We start from the raw sequence: 21722 nt of genomic DNA on the forward strand, positions 1-21722 counted from the left end.
TCAGCAAAGCTAGTATATCCGCAAACGGGACCCATTTCTCTTGGCTTGCCATATCCCTTGCCTTGCCTTCCAAGTATTTTCGTGGCAGGCCCACTATGCCGTTCCAAGTTTGCTTCATGCGATCCAACTCTTTTGCCGAATCTCCGACCACAGCTGCAATCTTACTCAAGGAGGGAAGAATCCCGGAGAAAAGATACGGTTTTCTTCCCCCAAGAGGGCATCCTAATATTTCCTCAAACTCTTCAAAAGTCGGTACCATTTGAAAGTCCCCAAACGTGAAGCACCTCAACGACTGATCATAGTATTGGGCGAGGGATACAACAGCTTCTGTAAATACCTCCGCTGCGGTCAAATCTAGAATCTTTCCGTACATTTTGCAAAAGGCTTGCCTTTGGAGAGGTCCCATCAATCGTCCCAATTCCTTGAAGCTGGTGACATCTAGACCCTTAATCTTGACTTGATAAAATCTTTTTCCGTTTTGATTTGTCCCCATCATTTACCTAAAAAAGGGGTGGATCAAGACTCTGATATGAATGATGCAATGCGTATGCATGAAACGGAAAGAAAACAAAACAAAGGGGTAATTTACATATACGAGACCAAAAAAAATCCACCTTTTTAATACTACATTTTAGGCATTACGGCGCCTTAAGGTATGCATTAAAAAGTGACCTACTACTCTAGAGACACAAAATATCACTAGTAAAACTATAATTTACGTGTTATTCGCAAAAAATGCATGAGAACAAATGGCACGGAGCGTGTTTGCTCTATACCCCTATTTGGGAACCTATAGGACAATATCTAGGGGTCTCTAGTAACTACTCCTAACGATTCATAACTCACATGGTTGTTTTCTAGAGGTATCATCACTCAAGATAATAATATTGTGGCGGTATGGAATACCAGCGACAACATATTATAAAGAGAGAAAGCTCTAGACGAGGTTTCACTATTATTAAGCAAGTCGGAGACCTAGCATGATCATAGATTCACCTCCACTCCTTAGATTCCCATGAACCCGGGTATAGGGCCCCTTTTTTACTCAAACCCGTGGGTGCTTAGAATGCAGTGTAAAAAATGTGAAATAGACAACAATTATTTACATTTTACAGAGTTCAACAAATGCACACACAAAGTTTCACAATTCCACAATTCCTTAAAATAGGCCTAACTCACAAAAAGTTCCCAGTGGAGTCGCCAACTGTCGCAACATGCCCTTTTGCGGGCGTGCGAGGCGAGGCTCACGGGTGCGCTTTCCAAAGGAGGAAAGATGCATGGAGTCACCACCAACGTTTATTTGTGGAAAACATCGGAAAAAACCGAAGGAAACCGGTCAAAAAGAAAATTCCAAGTTCGAGAGTTGTATTTACGCTTGAGGAAGGTATTAGCACCTCTCACGTTTGTTTCAAAGGACAACAACCTCATTTTTAGAATTGTGGAAATTGTATTACCTTAACTTTTATTTCTTTTTATTTTTTGAGGTCGACAAAAGCAGGGCTCTTGCTCCTACGTACCCTCCATCGAAGAGGAAATCAGACCTACGTAGTTCTTTTTTAAGGGTGAATCAAGCGATTCTTTTTACTTGAAAGGTGATCATTTTAAGGCGCTGGACCTTAAAAATGATCCATTTACTTGGTAAGGAAAACTGAGATAAAAAACTTTCAAATCCTTTTTTAGTGATTTTTTGTGGACGAGCTTGACTTTGCGGGTTGATTTTAGCTTTAATTTCACTTTAGTTATTAGTCAATACAATTAAGAAAGAGAAATCCCAAAGAGAAACGTCCGATTGATTTTTTCGCTTTATTTTACTAAAAAGGTATTTTTTGATTATTATATTATTATTTTACCTCTTTTTTATTTCCAATGTGGTTACGGCACGACCGAACGGTCGGAATTCATTTTAACTGAAATTAACGGATATTACAAATCAAATGATCGGTGGAAATTTATTTTATTTTTTTATTAGGCTAGAAATGACTTAAATAAATGACTGAAGCACGTCAAAAGGGGGTACGAAAAGTAAATGAAAACGAGAATAAAAGTACACGAAACAAATGGGGACCACCACGGGTACATAGAATGAATTGAAAAGCTCGGTTTGGGGTACTTACCGCTTGAAGACCGAAGAAAACGAAGAACGAACGATGAATGTCGAAGAACGAATGAAAATCTTCGCGTAATTACCCACAGAAACGTTACGGAAGCGCCTCGGCTTGGATTTTCTTCATGGAAACAATTTTGCTCAGCAATTTCAAGAGAATACGAAGTGCCAAGAAGGCTGAACCCCTTCCTTCTTCATTCCTCCCCCTATTTATAGCAAAATAGGGGAGGAGTTTGCCATCCAGCTCACCCAGGCGAGCCAGGTTGCTTCCTCCAGAAGCAACCGCCTTCTGGAGGAAGAATCTGGAAGGCCCAAGTGGGCCTGATTGCTATCTGCACCCCTTTTTTACTAAATACACCCCTTTTGCTTTTTTTGGGTGATTCTTTTTTCGTAACGTTACGAAACTTTACGAATTTCGTAACGATACTTATTTTCTTTCCGTAAGGTTATGGAACCTTACGGATCATGTATTTACTCTTTTTTAGCTTTCGAAGAAGTTACGGAAACTCACAGATTGTGTAACAATACTTCCTTTTGATTTCCGCCACATTACGGAATTTCACGGATCGCATAACCATGCTTCCTTTTGATTTCCGGCGCGTCTCGGGACTTCACATATTGTGCAACAAAGGGTGCTAAGTACTTCGAAGCGGTCAATCAAAGGTTGCATGCCATCAAGCAATAGTCCCCGGACGAAATTAGGGTATGACATTCCTCACTAGGAATCCTACACTTTCCCTTTAACACTGCGCATAAATGTTTCGCCTCTATTACAACTGCAAAATTTATCAACAAGTGTACTGAGTCACAAGTAATATAAAACGGTAAGAACTGAGCATTGAATCACAGAAAGTTCGTTTCATTTGGAAAAGCATTCATTCAATAAGTAGACATTTGTATAAAATCATGAAATGGAAATAAACGCAGGATAAAGTTGTAATTTTAAAGATAACTACAAAATTAACTATGTAAATGCGAGAAATAAACAGATGATTAAAACGTTGGGTCCTTCTACTGAGTGACTTGATGCAATTAAAGGTTTTTCTCTATTTAAGGTTGTTTTTGTGTTCTATGCTGAGGGCAATTCTACCAAACACCGATTCCTCACGTGAATGGACCAATTCTATTTAAACCTCGTTCTAGGATGTCTCTTCGAACTTAGCCTAAACGAATTGCATTACGATTATAGCATATTAAAAACTAAATCCCTGCACTTCGTGTCCAGACATACAGTTATCTAGCCCTGCTCTATCCAGTTCTAAGGATTCAAAATATTTTCCAATGCTAAAAATTCTAACTTTACACACAAATGGGTGATCAATACACAAGTATGCGATAATTAAATGCAGATAGAAGCAATAAACACATCAAAACAACATTAAATAGATAGTAAAGAGTTTTTACATCAAGGCTCGGCAGAAATTCCCAACAAAAGCTTTAGCCTTCCATGACAAGTTATCACCTTTGAGCTACAACATGGGCTTTTGGAAGCAAAATCCAGATTACATAGTAGTGGGGATGTCTCCTCCACCTCTAGGAACCTAGAAATCACTCTAAAACCTAGAATCCTCTTGAAAGCTGAGGTTTTTGGTGCTCTTTTTCCCTGTTGCGTCTCTCACGTATATCTTTATTCTTCCACAGGCTAAAGACTTCTCTATTTTATGCGAACCTCAGCTTTTAAGGGCTTTCTGTCCTCGAAGGCTCGCTTAGCGCCATTTTCGCACTAAGTGTGAGTTAGTGATTTTTGGCTTAGCGAGTTAGGCGCGCTGGGCGCAAGAATAGACAAATGACTCGCTGGACGAGCTGATAGCGCGCTGAGTGCGTGCATGCGTGATAGATTCTCTTCCAGATTCTCCTCACTCATTAAGCGAGCCGATGCCTCGCTTAGCGGATGTTGCTCGCTAAGCGCATATGCCTCTCTTAGCGAGACACCAGCTACTGCAACCTTCTTATTCTTCCTCTTTTCACCTGAAACTGGAGTTGAAAACACATTAATTCACAATGAAGGGAATATCTACTGCTTAAAAATTAAACTGAACATAAAAATATGTACAAACCTACAAAAAGAACTATAAATTAGGGAAAAGACATAAATGCCATAATGTTTTTCAATACAAAAGTTAGTCGTAAATGACGACTAACAATAAACATTTTTCTCAAGATAAACACCAGTCATGTTATTGTATAATTCACATCTCACAACACAAGTATTGTCACATCAAGTGTTAACCACACACTTATTCACAACTAAATTCCATGTACATAATTTGACATCTCATAATGTCACAATCCACCATCACATGCTTACATGTATCTCAAAATTTAACACATGTTCAACTTTGCACTTATGCTCAATCTCAACAACAATATTATATTCTCATTATAACAATTTATCATGCCTGATAACTCATATGCACATCACATAGTAATAATATTTGCATGACACACACACCCACACACACACATACTAAATCAAGCTACATTATTTTCAATCAAAAAGAATTTGTACAACAATTAAATTAAAATTACATCAAAAGAAATACTACTAGGCTTTACAACTTTCTTTAATTTATTATTTTATCATTACAATATATATATATATATATATATATATATATATATATATATATATATATATATATATATAGAACAAAGACAATAATTTGTATGAAATAAACAATTAAAGAGAATATTATTTAGATTACAATTCATGTTAATTAACAAAAAAACTCAATTTTTAGGATTCATACTCAACACAAAAACACATCAATTTCACGGCAATTTTTCATTGGGACATCAATTGGTCTGTCAAACATGTATAATTCACAGTTATAATTGTAAAGATAGAATCAAAATTTGCATAAACACCCCAAAAACTCATTCCAATTGATACTATAAGGATCCCTACACATGTTCTCATTACTCCGCAATTGTGTATAATTCATCCCTTTCCTCTAAGTGAGCTCACGTGTGTAGTCCGGAAGTGATAACGACATCTCTAGAAGTTCTCTAAGATTTCTCAACCTTTTCCTCTGTTTGCTCTGTTAGAGTTTCCAAGCTCCAGAGAGAAGGAGAAGAGACTATAACCTCCATTTTACTATCAACGTGTGAGACTAATTTCTTTCTGACAAAACATTATTTTGCAAACCCCAGTGGTGGGAATTTGTGAAAATGGGTTCTACAGGTGGTGTCCAAAGTTCATGATGATCCAACGGTTGAAGAGTTCAGGATCGTAGTTTTATCGGAATAGGTTTTGAGTCTCTACGGGAAAAGGAAAAGCTCAGGGCAGTGACATTTCTTCCACCACAGGCATTATCTTAAAATTCCCAACGGTGGGTATGTGTGTAAATAAGTTCCAAATTTTGTGTTCAAATTTCGCAATGATCCAACGATTAACGAGTCCGTCATCATCATTTTACTGAGATGGATTTGAGTGTATACGGAAAAAGAGAGGATTTTGAAAGGGGGAGAAGGGAAGACAAAATTGAGAGGAAAGAAAGAATTAACATCTCTATTTATAGTTAGGGTACTTGCGGTCTATTATTTACTCTATTTTTTATTATTTTTATTATTTTATGAGAAGGAACTCTATTTTATTTTCTATCAAATGAATAAATAAAATATTTTTATTATTATTTTCCTCCAAATCATTATTTTAATTAATAAATTTATTTCTCCTTATTTATTTAATTATAAAAACCTCATCATTTTTTCTAAAAATCTATTTATTTTTAAATAAAAAAAACCTTTCTAATTTATTTACGAAAAATGGAGTGTTACAGGCGGCATGTCAGACATTCACGATAGGAATGGAGAGAAAGAGCATGACATGGGAGGGAAGTAGAACAAAGTGTCAATGTTTGAGTGCTAAGGTTTGAACGATTCATATGGTAGAGCATGTCGTCATTTGTTAAGTCAAAGACGAAGTCTGCAGTGATTCAAACAGTCTACTCTATAACTTTCTGACAACTCCCTTCACTATGGCTGAACAAATCGAGAATGCTTTTTTTTTTCCTGAAGCAATCACAAGTGTTTCTCAACTCAAAATTTTTTTACAAGGGAAAGAGACCTAGAAAATCATAGTCGCATCTGGGCTAGAACAAGTGGTCCAGAGAAGGCATTTACTAGAGTGTGAACTTTGATTTCTAGTTTGAATTGAAGAATAATGTTACCTTTAATGAGTAGATCTGATTTTTGGAAAATGACACATATGAAAACCTTCAATTTTGGATTGTCTTTGAGGTTTTGTTCTGGCTTTATGTTTAGGAATTTCTTATACATTATGGTTTTCACATACTATTACAAAAATATTAGGGGAAATCATTGTTCCATTAAATTAAACAAAAATATTACAAAAAGAAAGTTCCCAACCAATGACGCTTCCATAGAGTATTCCAATGTAAAATTAGGGGACATCATTTACACAACCATTGATGTCTATTATGTACCATGGGTTTTAGGGCATGTGTTGGAACAATTGAAGAAAGAGAGCAACAAAATGTAATTTAGTTCATGCTCTTAAAAAAATGAAGAAGAGGGATTTTGAGGAAACAAAAATTATTAAAAGTCATGTGAGATGCATGTGATTCATATCTGTTAAAACATTTAACAATGCTAACTAGTAAGGGGAGCCCACTGTAATATATGTTCAACTTTTAGGTTTGTTTTTGTAGGGATTAAAAATGGATGGGAGGTTTGTGTAATTTTGTCAAATCTCAAGGGAGATTTGCTTAATTCACTCTAAAAAATTGTGTTTTTTTTTTTTTTTTGCTGAAAGTATAATATGATAAGTTTGCTTTCCTCAATAGCTAATTAATTGGTCGATTAATTCATCTACCTCGATCAACTACACGACCTACCATTATTGATAACAATCATTAAGGATAATTGTGGTCTAATTGAAATTGTCAATATCAATCACATGTCCCCTACAAATATAGGCCTTACATATAGGTGAGAAAATGGGTCCTACCCAATCCAAATCTACTTTAATCAAATTTAAAAATGACATTTAGGTGGGCTAGTAGGTTAATTAGATTTGAAAGTCAAATTTTGAAGGGTTGACATGCGTGGATTTGGGGTTGGGCTTTTTATATTGTTGGCACTTGAACCCATTCAAATGAGCATGGTTACATAGGATGGGTTGAGGCCCAAGCCCATCGTCACCTGCACTTAGAAAAAAGATAAATGAAATGAAATGGCCCAAACCCAATGCCACTTATATATTCCAAAGAACTTTGTTGACCTACAAAACCCTAAAAATTATCATTCATAAGAAACCCTATGAACTGTTGTGTTGCTGAGCTCTCTCTTCATCTTAGAGATTGAAATTGTGTTACCCTTTGTTCGCCACTCTCTCCTGATCCGAGTCTCCCTCCCTTCAAATAAGGCTGAGTTGTCTCTTTTCCTGGTAAACATCATATCTTTTGTTTCGATTTTAATTGCTAGCTTGAACTACAACCATGAACATTCAATAATAAGCATTGTTGTGTCCAAAAAACATAAAAGTATTTGTAGTCTCTAACAAAGTTTTTGAAGAGCCTACCGTATCCAAAATCTTTGATCTCCTCATCGGTAACACTTTTCTTTGTGATTGGAACATCAAATTTCGTGATGTAGATTTATTAACCTAACTAATCTTTAATTGTTTTCTTAATAAGTCCTGAAAAAAAATATTTTCTTTCCCTTTTTTGTTGGTGGCAGAAATCAGAGTAATATTGGTCAATTTGTTGGTTAGGATTTTATAATGTACAAGACTGTAAAAACTAAAAGGGATGAAGTATAATTTGAATTGCTATCAAAAAAGTATAATTTGAATTTGTGGTAGCTATATCATATGACTTGTGATTTTGATGATTTTGAAGTGACACAACTTTTATTTGTTGTTTTTTCTTCTGGCTAAAATACATATTTAGTCTTTTATGTTTTAGTTTTTGTTGAGTTTGATCATTTATGTTTTAGAAGCTTCATTTTAGTCTATAAATTTTTTGAATAACTTCACATAAGCCATTATTGTCAATTGTTAAACACAACGCAATGACAATAGATGCACACATTTTTTTTAAAAGATCATTTTCGTCCTTGATATTTTTTTATAGAAATGTTCAATTTGATCCTTCATGTTTTTAATTTTGTTCACAATGAGGGACCAAATTGAAACTTTTTATTAAGAACAAAATTGATAATTTAAAATAAAAACATGTGTATCTATTTTCGTTACGTTATGTGAACTGTTATTTTTCTTTCAACCTTATTTTTAAGGTGAGTGTTTACAATATAGATCTTTTTTTTAGCATAATACATTGCCACTCTTTAATATTTTGTTGAAATACACACAATACTCCTTTTTTTAATCTTTACAATGACTCTCTTATAGATTATACAATGTAATGTTTTTTAAACTTTAAGGGTGTATACATAAAGTAAAAATGGGTGTCAATGTAATGATTTTCAAACAATTAAAAGAGATCTCTCTAAAGATATTTTGTATAATCTGACAAAAACCTTTGAAAGTATCAATGTAATTTTGTTTTCAATCTCATTTCACCTCATTTTTTTACTATTTTGTTTGCTTTTATTATCATATCATTTATTACAACAATGATTTCTTTTTTATTTTTTTTCTTCTAATTCCTTTCTTACCTCCCCCAAATGTTCACCCCAATTTTGGAGTGAGCATTTACAAATTCTTTAAAATTTACAGATATCTATTATCATCTAGAAACCCTTAACTTAAATGTAGGTTGATATAAGGGAAGTGATATTTACATTTGTGTTCCAATCCTACTGTCTTCAAACTTCCAAATACAAGATTAATGTAGAATTTAAAAAATGATTGTTAAAATAAAATTTATCAAATCAATTTTTCTTTAATTATCATTATTAATATATAAAAATATTTCATAATAGTAATTTTAATATTTATTATATAATAGTAAAAATTAAAATCACCATTAACCGATAACATTAAGGGAAAAATGACCAATAAATTTATTATTTTAATTTTACATTTAAACTTGAATGCTTAAATTAACTAAGACTAATTGGTTTAAAAGAAATTTAAAATTAGTGGTTTTATATATATAAAAGTATTATTATTATTCATTTTTTTTTATTTTTCTATTACATCATTTATCACATTTATCTTTCTTTTTTCATCCATAAATCATAACTTTTTAGTTTACTTTTGGTATTTTCCTGTATAAAATTTAAATTCCTTCTATAAATTATGGTTTCCACATGTTAAAACGTATTTTTTATCTTTTCTATTTTTTTAACTTGTGATTTTAATTTTTTTATTTTTCAACTGTAGCTTTCCATCCCTCACTTTAAAAAATTTATAATTTTAATATCTTATTTTTTAATTAAGACATTTCATTTTTTATTTTTAAAAAATCCACCATTTAAATTCTTATGACTAATTTTAAATGTTAAGTTGTTTATTCATAATGCATGTGACAAATATTTTTTAAAATTATTTAACTGCTGACCGACTTAATTTATTAAAAAAACACATAATTAAGTTTGAAATTGATAAAAAAGATTAAAATTATAATTTTTTTAAATATGAGATAAAATGTCTTAATTAAAAAAATGAAATAACTAAAATGTTAATTTTTTTTAAAAATAAAATATCAAAATTAAAAAAATAAGAATTAAAACTGTAAATTTAAACACATTAAAAACCACAAAAGAAGAAGAAAATGGAAGGCAAGAGAGAGAGGTGTACAGTACAGGTCACAGTATTAGCATTGGCCTGGGCGCTCTTAGTTCTTTCCTCCTTCACTAGCGTAACCGAAAAGTCACTAACAGAGCATTTCATTTTTCAGAACGCAATGGAATGCATCGCCAAGATGACGAAAGACAACGGGAGCATGGAGAGCCTCCGCTACTTCCTGAGTCGTCGAACGCTGCTGGAGATGCTCCAAGACAGAGGCTACGACGTCGTTCAGCACGCAAACCTCTCTCCCTCCCTCGCCGAGTTCCGCTCCCGCTTCGGCCAAAACCCCAACCCTCAAACCCTCGCCTTCTGCGTTTCGCATCTCTCAAATCCCTCCAACACGGTACTCACTACTTTCTGCTTCCTCAACCATTTACCTTTCTCGGCAAATGTTATTTTGGTATCGGTGTCGGGATCGTGTCCCACACTTAGTGGTGTTCATGTTTCATAGCTTATATCTTCTTTTATCGACAAATGTTAGTAATTAATATGTTATGCTAGTGGTAGAATTTGAATCCGTGACTTGATTATCACCGCGACCCCTATGTCCCTTATGACTCTCTACTCTGTTTTTCTTCTTATATGTTTCGTCATTTGGGAAACGAAGGCGTTTTGTTTTGGTGTGTAGGTACAAGTTGTGTTTGCGGGAACCGATGATATAAGAAAAGGAACGGTGAATGAGATATGCACCCAGATTGCGGACAAGGGACGCTTGAAAGGGCTGATACTTGTTGTGCAGAGTAAGATGACTTCGTTTGCGAAAAAAGACTTGGAGAGCTTGCCATTTAAAGTTGAGATTATCAGAGTGAGTTAGTAATTAATGCTTAATTAATTGTTTTTATGCAAGATTCAGTAATTAGTTTGATTCTATGCTTGATACGATCAAGAACTAAGAAAATGTGGGGGGACTTTAATCGTATTCTATGTCAATATATATCACTAAATCACATTTAAAATGTGAACCGATCTTTATCCAACGGTTTCTTAATTAGTTATGTTAAATTTGTCGACGTGTAATTTTTTGCAGTGCTAAATCCATTTCCCTAAATGGGTCTTTGCCTAATTACTTATTTTAGGTTTTAGGTTTTTAGCACACATTATATGTAAGATGATTTTTTGAAATTTCTCCTATACCGTGTGTTCACGCCAGAGACATGTTCAAGAATGTCTTGTGTGGTTGACTGGTGGGGGGTTGGTTCTAAGCATTCAAGAGAGAATTTTAGGAATTGAAAATTCAACAAGTGAAGGGGAATAAAATGATTTAAATTGGTTTTTGAATGAAGAAAATGTTTTGAAGGGGTTTAAAATGATTTTTCATGTTCCAGAGTGAATCTAAATATTGAGTTCCTTTACAGTTGCATATTTCATGCCAATTTCTTTGTCCAGTGAAGATTTTATATTTTCAATGCAAGCTTGTTGAATGCAATGATCAAATTCATGTGATGATCATGCCCTGTTCCTTTGTTTGAATTTGCTAGCAATGTTTTAGTATTTAAAAGAGTGTTACTTTTGTGTATGATGTATTTGGGCACTTCTAATTTTGGTATTGTGGAAGGGTTTTTTAGGCCTGTAACACCATATTCCTTTGTATCTAGATTGATGATTTGCTGGTCAATATCACAAAGCATGTGCTGCAGCCAAAGTATGAGATACTCACTGATGATGAGAAGAAAGCACTGCTCACCAAGCATAATTTGGATGAGAAGCAGGTAATACATGTTTCTAAACATGTCCTGCTAAAAAAATGATTAGTTTATTAATTGCATGTTGAAACTAGGCTCTACTAGCATAACAACAATATAATGGCAACCTTAAGAGATTGATCAAGTGGAACAAGACAAAGTCTCGTATTTGATAGGTCGCAGGTTTGAACCCCGCTCGTCTCTTTGGAATGAGAAAAATGTAAATACTAAACACTCTGAATCTAGAGACTTTTCGTGTCTTAGACTGGGATGTCATCCACTCCTCCTAATTTTTTCAGCAGAAACAATATAATGATACTTGGCTGGAAAATAAATTGAGGCTGCATATCTAGGTCATTTTCCTAAGAGTTACGACTAAGTTATGTGCATTCCCTACTTAAGGGAATTCTTATAACTGCTAGTGTACTGTAATAAAAATTGATTACTTTTGAATTGGTGTTGCCATAAATAGATCTTATTTAATTTTTTTTTTCTTTCAGCTCCCTCACATGTTGAAGACTGATGCCATAGCTAGTTACTATGGGCTGGAGAAAGGGCAAGTTGTGAAAATCACTCACAGGGGTCCAGTGGTTGATTTTCATGTTTCTTATCGCTGTGTCGTGTAATAATGCTTCAATACATGCAACAAAACAAATGACAAATCTGATGTTATATTTGTTTTAAAACCCAAACAAAGGGGTAGAAAAGTTCATTAGTGTAGTCATAGCAACAGGAGTGTCATTGCTAATACACTCTTTAGTACATGTGTTTTCTCATTAGTTGGCATTTATTATGAATCATACATGAGACTAGTTAAAATAGTGAAATTTATAATCTCTGCTATTAAAAATAAGTGTTTTTTTTTCTTCTTCTTCTAAATGTATTGCATAACATTATTAATTAGGATATCTTTTTAGGGTCATCCCCTTACTTCTTAAGAGAAATCACTTTTCAAAATATCGTTTATATTTTGAGTTCCGTTATTTCAATTCTTTTCATGAAACGTTATTTTTCTAAATTTTTATGTTTGTTAAGTTATTGAAAAAAAAATAGAATATAAAATAATATATTTCTAATTATCAAGAAGCTATTGGCTTTTGAAAAAGCTGTAACGAAACATGTTTTTAGAAGGTTAAATGTCATATTTAATCTTTTATGTTTTAGTATTTTTTATTTTGATACACTAAATTTTAAAATTTTATTTTTGTCTTTTATGTTTTATTTTGATTTTTTTTTCTGTTTTTTTTGTTAAAAATGTCAGTGTTTTTGTTAATTTTAAAATTTTAAAATAATGGTAGTTAAAAATTATTTTGTTTCTTTTTAAAACAAATTAAATAAGAAATGTATTTGTGTTAATCGACTGGTTGCGTTTGTTTGGATGATAGAATCATGTAATTTGTTTTTAAAATTATATTCTTCAATTCTGGACAAAGCGTTAAAAAGAAGAAGTGTCCCGCTGAACTGCCGAATAACCGTAAGTGTTCTGTTGCATGTTGGTACAGTACCTACAGTTTAATTACAAGGAAATTATATATATATATATATATATATATATATATATATATATATATATATATATATATATATATATATATATATATATAAAGATTAAGTAACTTAGTAATATATAACTTTATGGAAACATTTTTATGAAATCACATGAAGACAAAGATATTAGATGATGAAAAATTATTATGTCTCGTTTGTTATGATTATTTTCTCGCATTTCTTTTTGTTCCAACTCATTCTCTTCATCATCAAATACTAGTTCAAGAAACTTAAATTTGTTCACTGAGCAAGACAATCAGACTCACGAGGTCACTCAAAAACATAATCTCTTCGATGAAGAAGATCGATTTGAAGAGATAAATCAAAACATGGATGACTGGAGTACTCCAGAAATTCCTCAGAACACATTATATGTTCCTGAGAAAATCAAAGACAACCACAATTTTGATTATGTAATTAAGACGATAGAAAATAATATTCCTTTAGGACAAAACATAGGGGAAGAATTTCATTTATTATAAAAAAATTCAATCTTCGAACATAGCAAAAAATACAAATACCTACACATAGGATGTGTTTAAGTAGCAATCAAACCCTTAATTGACATGGGTATAGATGCAGCCGTCTTAATGTGTCTTAGAGATATTAGACACAATAAATTTGAAGATTATTTAATAGGAACAGTAGAAACAAGTCTAGGGCAAGGACCAGTCTATTTCAACTGTTACCCGAACAAAACCGTGAGTCTGATGGATAGAAACATTCTTGACTCTTTGTTCTTAAATATCCACTTTCATGGACTTGACATGAAAGAAGGATCAATTCCAGCATCCTTAATTTATAGGATCCAGTATAAGATCATGAATACTTGTGCGTCAAGAGTCTTTCTAGAACCTCAGAGGAAAGACAACTTTGTTTATCACTGATATGACAAAGGCTAATGTTTCTCTCTCAACAATCATAAAATGGGATGAGGTAACTCTTCCTGAAAAATGGGTCATGGATAAGGCCACACCATCAGTCCCCAAACCCGCTCCAACCATAGAACAAATCAAGCAGGATAATTTTGGTAAGGTAGAAATAACCTTCAATAGGAGAAACTCTTTCTCATCTAGAATAGAAGCCTCAAGATCCGAGTATGAATCGGCAAGAAGGTCTTTTTCAATAAGGACCCGATCAATTCAAGTAGGATTATCTAGATCTGAGTCACATAACCAGTTTCCTAGTATAAATCTCCAAGGATTAGATACAACTTCTAGTATACCTAGAACCACATATAATCAAGAACAAGAGGATGATCAAAAGTCAATCTAATCTCCAACATATTCCTTTACGCATGAACCTTATGATGTTATCTGAAAAATTTAGCATTGATAAGGAAACCCTTAGAAAAGACTTTTATTCTCCAGAGAATGAACCTCAAAGGAAATGGTTTTTTCAACATTTTAAGGGTACAAAAAGAAAACAAATCCAAGACAAATTCTATGAGTTTGTCGAAAGAGTCAAAATTAACATTCCTTTCTTTGATTGTTTCATGCTTATACCATTAGAGAAAATCTAGATTACCCTTGGAAACAAGACATCATAGGTGATCCAACAACCAATGATATTACTAATTGGCAAATCAAAGATGGCGAGTTAATCCAATCGAAATTACCTCCAACAACACAATACCAACTGCCAAAGGTCAAAGACAATAATGATAAACCTATCATGGTCACACCCTTTGAAACAAAAGATGTCAATGAAGACGTCACCTCAAAAGACATCAAAAGCCTAATGGAACAGGCTAATTACACCAACAAATATCTTCAAGTATTAGGAGAATCCATTAGTAGAGAAAAGGTATCTCCTAAACACAAAACCCATGAAGAATCTACATCAAATATCCAGATAGAAAAACCTTTATTCAAACCGTTCAAGGTTAGTGAAAAGGAAAAACAAAAAATTAGGGAATTTAGGAAACACAAATCCCTTATAGAAGAAATAGGTTATAACAATAGTGAATTATTAAACAAGATTAATAGTGCACTTAAAGTCATCCATGAAACACCTCAACCTTCAGAAGAATCATCCAAAATGAGAACCATGAACACTTCCAAACTAATCAATGTCATTAATGATGATAATGACCAAAACTTAGAACAAACAACTAAAGAAGGTTCAGTATCTGAAAAAGATATTAATCCAATAAATGCCAAACATTGGAAAACACCTTCTAAACTTTATTACCAAAGACCAACCGCCCATGATCTTTTACTGGAAGAAAGAGGCAAAAGTAATTTTAAAAGCTTTAGTGCAAACAACATCTATGAGTGGAACATAGATGCCCAAACAGAATACAATATCATGAATACACTCGACATATGACCATGGTAGCCACGACATACCAGACAACCCATAAGTGTTCGGAAGAAATAATTATAGATATCTTAGTTGCAGGATTTTCCAAACAATTAAAAGGATGGTGGGGTAATTATCTCACTAATGAAGAAAAATCCAAATATACAGCACTGTTAAGACAAATCTCAATGGAAAAGTCATTACAAATAACGATAATAAAGAGATCCCTGATGTTGTTAATACCCTTATTTTTACAATAGCCCAACACTTTATTGGTGACCCGTCACTTTGGAAGGATAGGTCAGCAGAATTATTATCTAATCTTAAGTGTAGAACTTTAGCAAACTTTAGGTGGTATCGAGACACCTTCCTGACTAGAGTATACAACAGAGAAAATAGCCAACAACCTTTCTGGAAAGAAAAATTTCTAACAGGTCTTCCAAGATTATTAGGAGACAAGGTTAGAGATAAAATCCATAGCCAATCTGTCAATGGAGACATTCCATATGAGAGTTTAAGTTATGATCAATTAATTTCATATGTCCAGAAAGTAGCCTTAAAAATTTGTCAAGATGACAAAATCCAAAGACAATCGGCCAAAGAAAAAGCCCAGACTAAAAGAGATTTAGGATCTTTCTGTGAGCAATTTGGATTACTAGTTTGCCCAAAACAAAAGAAAAAACACAACCCTAAAAAAGGATTTCATGAAAATAAAACCTTCAATAAAAAGAGATTTCTAAGAAGGAAATACTCACACAAACCCTCAACCAGCAAAAATACTGATACTCCAAAACCTAATACAAAATCCAAAATAGTATGTTATAATTGGGGAAAACAAAGTCACATTAGCAAATATTATAGGTTGAAAAAGAAATTGAGAAACCTCAACCTAGACCCATCCATAGAAGAGCATATTAATAATCTGCTCATTGAAACCTCAGAGGAAGAAATCGAAGATGTATCCTCTAAAGAAAATCTTAACGTAATTCAACAGGATGATCAACCATCATCCACAGACGATGAAGATACCCAAGAAACTAACACCCTAACAAGAAAGCATGATCCTTTATTTGAGGCAATCAATTCCATACCAGACCCTTAGGAAAAGAAGGTTTTCTTGAATAAACTGAAAAAATCCTTAGAAACCAAACCTAAACCAAGAGAATTCATTACCAATAACAAATTTGATGTTAGCAATATTCTCAATGTTGGATCAAGTGGCCTTAGAATAATTAAGAAGGGGGGAGTTGAATTAATTATTCCTAAACCTTTACTAATTAAAAATTTACTCTTCTAAGGCTTTTACTATGTTGTTAAGAGAGTAAGGAGTAAAAGAGAAACTTAACCAAAAGTAAAAGTGGAAATTAAAATGCACAACGGAAAGTAAAAGAGTAGGGAAGAAGGAGACAAACACACAAGAGTTTTTATATTGGTTCGGCAACAACCCGTGCCTACATCCAGTCCCCAAGCGACCTGCGGTCCTTGAGATTTCTTTTCCAACCTTGTAAAAATCCTTTTACAAGCAAAGATCCACAAGGGATGTACCCTCCCTTGTTTTCTTTGAACCTAGTGGATGTACCCTCCACTAGAACTGATCCACAAGAGATGTACCCTCTCTTGTTCTCAGTCAACAACCCAAGTAGATGTACCCTCTACTTGTACCACAAAGGATGTACCCTCCAATGTGTTAAGACAAAGATCTTAGGCGGTTAAACCTTTGATACTTTGTGAATGGGGATACAAAAAAATTCTCAGGCGGTTAGTCCTTTGAACACTTTTGTATAAGGGAAAGGGAAGAATCAAAAGAATTCTCAGACTGTGTTGTTTTGAATTCTTTGACAAGGGAGAAGGGAGACATAAAAGAATTCAGGCGGTTAGTCTTTCGTTCTTTTGGAAAAGGGAGAAGAGAGACACAAAAAGAATTCAGGCGGTTAGTCCTTTATTCTTTTGGAAAAGGGAGAAGAGAGACACAAAAAGAATTCAGGCGGTTAGTCCTTGGCGAATTCTTTTTGGCAAAGGGATAAGAGATGAAAAGAATGAATAACACAAGTTTTCAAGATTTAGAAAACCATAAAACTTTGGAAAGCTTTTGGCACAAAGAAGAAGAAGAAGTTCAAAGAGATTCAAGGCTTGTAAAGGATTGTAATGAATTGCTTGGATTGATAGAAAGATTCCTAAAAAGATTGATTGAAAATGCAAAATAAAGCCTTACTTTTATAGACTCTTCATGTCTGGTCAAGAGAACCATTTAGAAGAGTTATGACTTTTAGAAAAACTTAAAACCAATTTGAAAAAGTCAAAAAACCATTTGAAGAGTTACATCTTTTGATTTACTCAAAAACAATCACTGGTAATCGACTACCAAATCAGTGTAATCGATTACACAAAGCTTTTATGTGAAAGGATGTGACTCTTCACTTTTGAATTTGAATTTTAATGTTCAAAGGCACTGGTAATCGATTATCAAAACATTGTAATCGATTACAACTTTTTGAAATCAATTGGAACGTTGTAAATTCATTTGAAAACTTTTTCAAATCCATTTTGCTACTGGTAATCGATTACAACAATCTGGTAATCGATTACCAGAGAGTAAAAACTCTTTGGTAAACATGTTTTGAGAAAAATCCATGTGCTACTTAGTTTTTGAAAACACCTTTTCATACTTATCTTGGTTAAGTCTTCTCTTGATTCTTGAATCTTGAGTCTTGAATCTTGATCTTGATTCTTGGAAGCTTGATCCTTGAATCTTGATTCTTGATTCTTGAATTCAACTTTCCTCTTGAATCTTGAAGTGTTCTTCAACTTTCCTCTTGAGTCTTGAAGTGTTCTTGATTATATCTTGAACATCTTGAACTCATTCTTTGATTGACCTTCGAGCTTTTTGTCATCACCTTTGTCATCATCTTTGTTATCATCAAAACATCTTTGAATCAATCTTGATTCATCATGAAGCTTTGCTTCTACACTCAAGAGATTAGAAAACACTTTTGCCAAACCAACCACAATCGAAGATCTTCAAACAGAAATTAACAATCTGAAACAAGAAGTTAAAGAACTTAGGCAACAACAAGAAATTCATCAAATCATCCTATCTCATTTTGAAGAAAATAGTGATTCAGAAAGTGAAGAAAAGGAGATAAAAAATGACGATTAAGAATGAAATGTTCATGGGATTAATCAACAAGATTAAAATTCGAAAATTTTATATTAATATTAGAATCATTATAAATGATTTTGTTTTAGATACAATGGCCCTATTTGACACTGGGGTTGATTCAAATTGTATTTTGGAAGGGTTAGTTCCTACAAAATTCTTTGAAAAAATCTCAGAAAAGTTGAGTACGACAAATGGTTCAAAATTAAGAATTAATTACAAATTATCAAGCGCAATTATAGAAAATCAGGGTCTTAGGATTGAAACAAATTTTATTTTGGTAAAAAACCTTAAAAATGAAGTTATCCTAGGGACACCCTTCATCAAATCTTTATTCCCCCTTCAGACATCCAAGGAAGGAATAACCACTACCCATCTAGGAAGAAAAATCACATTTAACTTTTCTACTAAACCTATTTCAAGAAACATAAACTTCTTAGAAAAGAAGATTAGCCAAATCAATTTTTTAAAAGAAGAAGTCTCTTTTAACAATATTTAGATACAATTGGAAAAACCTCAATTAAAGGAAAAAAATCCAATCTTTGTTACAACATATTCATTCAACCATTTGTTTTGATTTGCCCCATGCATTCTGGAACCAGAAAAAATACATAGTTGATCTCCCTTATGAGAGAGACTTCAGGGAAAAACAAATTCCCACAAAAGCCAGACCAATATAAATGAATGAAGAACTCCTTCAATATTGCCAAAAGGAGATTAAGGATCTTCTTGATAAGGGTTTAATTAGGAATAGCAAAAGCCCATGGTCTTGTGCTGCTTTTTATGTCAACAAACAAGCCGAACTTGAATGGGGTACACCTTGTCTAGTTATAAACTATAAACCACTAAATCAAGCCTTACAATGGATTAGGTATCCTATTCCAAACAAAAAATATTTACTTAATAGATTGAATTTTGCAAAAATATTCTCCAAATTTGACATGAAGTCGGGATTTTGGCAAATCCAAATACAAGAATCTGATAGGTACAAAACTGCCTTCACTGTACCTTTCGAGTAATATGAATGGAACATTTTGCCATTCGGTCTGAAGAATGCCCCTTCAGAATTCCAAAAAATCATGAACGACATCTTTAATCCCTATTCAAAATTTGTCATTGTCTATATAAATGATGTTCTAATTTTTTCTCAAAACATTGATCAACATTTTAAGCATTTGCAGACCTTTATTCACATTATTAAACATAATGGTCTTGCGGTCTTCCCAATCAAAAATCAATCTTTTCCAAACAAAAATCCGATTCCTTGGTCACAACATACATTAGGGAACAATCATACCAATGGACAAGTCAATAGAGTTTGCAAGCAAGTTCCCCAACCAAATCTTAGATAAAATCCAGTTACAAAGATTCCTTGGTTGTCTAAATTATGTTGGTGAATTTGTACCGCATTTAAATAATATTGCAAACCATTGCATGATAGGCTAAGGAAAAATCCTCCTCCTTGGTCTGATATTCATACCCAAGTTGTCAAGGATATTAAACTCAAAGTCCAATCTATAAAATGTCTGTATCTCCCAGTTCTGAAGGCATTCAAAATTGTCGAAACAGATGCATCTGACATAGGTTATGGTGGTATTCTCAAACAACGAGTCAATACCCAAGAAAATGTCATTGCTTACACATAAAAACATTGGAATTCTGCACAATTGAAATATTCAACTGTTAAAAAAGAAGTATTAACAATTGTTTTGTGTATCTCCAAATTTCAATCTGATTTATTAAATCAAAAGTTTTTAATTTGGGTTGACTATAAGTCAGCCAAAGATATTTTACAAAAAGATGTCAAAAATCTTGCCTCAAAAACAAATTTTTGCAAAATGCAAGAAATTTTAAGTGTTTTTGATTTTGACGTAAAGTATATCAAGGGCACTTAAATTCTCTTCCTGACTATCTTACTTATGAATTCTTAAAGAGAAATTCCCATGCCACCTAGGGCATCCGGCACCTCCCTAAGGGAAGGAAGAAGTACAGGAAAAGGATTCAAACTGGTTCTACCAGAGCCATCTCCCAAAAAGAGTTTACCATCATCATATGGGTCACCAACCCAGGTTGGGTCATCTACCTAGAAGCCAAAAATAGAAGGGTCATCGACCCAAATAGTCTCAATTAAGCCTGAGTCATCCACTCAAGAACTCCAAAAAAACCCAACAGTAAAACAAACCAAGGCTGACTATGCCTTCCCAATACAAACACTTTTGGCCCTTCAAGAAATTGGCCTGACCAAACTTCGAAAAAAACATGGGCTGACATAGCCTCAAAATCAGATGATGAATATGAAATTGATTTAAAAACCCTTATCCAAAACACCAAAAAATCCAAAGTTGTTTGTAACATTTCAAAAGGGGAACAAACATTGACCCCAACAACCAAAAGGGCAACACTAGAGGTGGGAATAGGCCAGGCCAGACCAGGCTTTAAAAGGCCTGAGCCTAGCCTACAATGAATTTTTGAGACCTGAGTCTGGCCTATAGCCTATCAAAGGCTTTTATTTTGGCTCAGCCTGACCTTTTTAAAAGCCTAGCCTGACCTGATAGTCTTTTTAAAAGCCTTTTTAAAAGTCTTCTTTACATTAAATCTTTAATATCCCTTTGCTCTTGGAGTAGGCACGTAATAGGAAAGTTAAAGGAAAAGGAAACATTAACAGAAATAGGAAAGCCAATAAAAACAATGAAAAATATAAAGGGACACATGACTCACACCTAAATTGTAATTAAAGTCTTACTTGATTATAGGAATAGAAGTTATGGAGCAGTAATGTGTAATCAAAGTTTGATAGTTTTAAAAAAAATTAATTGTACCCAAAAAATAATATAAGTATATATTGGTACCCAAAAAATAATATAAATATATATACATATATATAGGCCGGCCTATCAAGCTTATAAGGCTTTTTAATAAGCCTAAGCCTGGTCTATTTAATTTAATAGGCTTTTAAAAAATCCTGAGCCTAACCTTTTAATTAAATAGGCCAGTTCAGGCCAGACTTTATGTAGGCCAGGTCGTAGGCCCCTGTAGATCGGCCTGGCCTATTCCCACCCCTAGGCAACACCAACCCAAAAATCCACTAACGCTTATATTTACAGAAATAAATTTTCAATTGTTTTACAGTTGGAGCCGGAGTATTGGGATAAAAATCCCTTCAAGGCTACAGCCAAGGCGTTTCCTTCAGGGTTCCATTTCAAACCA

General features: G+C 33.5%; 1 protein-coding gene across 1 annotated transcript; it reads left to right on the forward strand.

Moving 5' to 3' along the window:
* Positions 1–9798: 9798 nt before the first annotated feature.
* LOC100799908 (DNA-directed RNA polymerase V subunit 5C) lies at positions 9799–12356 on the forward strand. The gene is made up of 4 exons (XM_003539197.5): positions 9799–10167; positions 10453–10629; positions 11420–11533; positions 12007–12356. Exons 1-4 carry the CDS (start codon positions 9808–9810, stop codon positions 12130–12132), a joined length of 777 nt encoding a protein of 258 aa, XP_003539245.2. The 5' UTR covers positions 9799–9807; the 3' UTR covers positions 12133–12356.
* The last annotated feature ends 9366 nt before the right edge of the window (positions 12357–21722 follow it).

Source organism: Glycine max, chromosome 11 (assembly GCF_000004515.6).
Source record: "Glycine max cultivar Williams 82 chromosome 11, Glycine_max_v4.0, whole genome shotgun sequence".
Taxonomy (NCBI): Eukaryota; Viridiplantae; Streptophyta; class Magnoliopsida; order Fabales; family Fabaceae; genus Glycine; species Glycine max.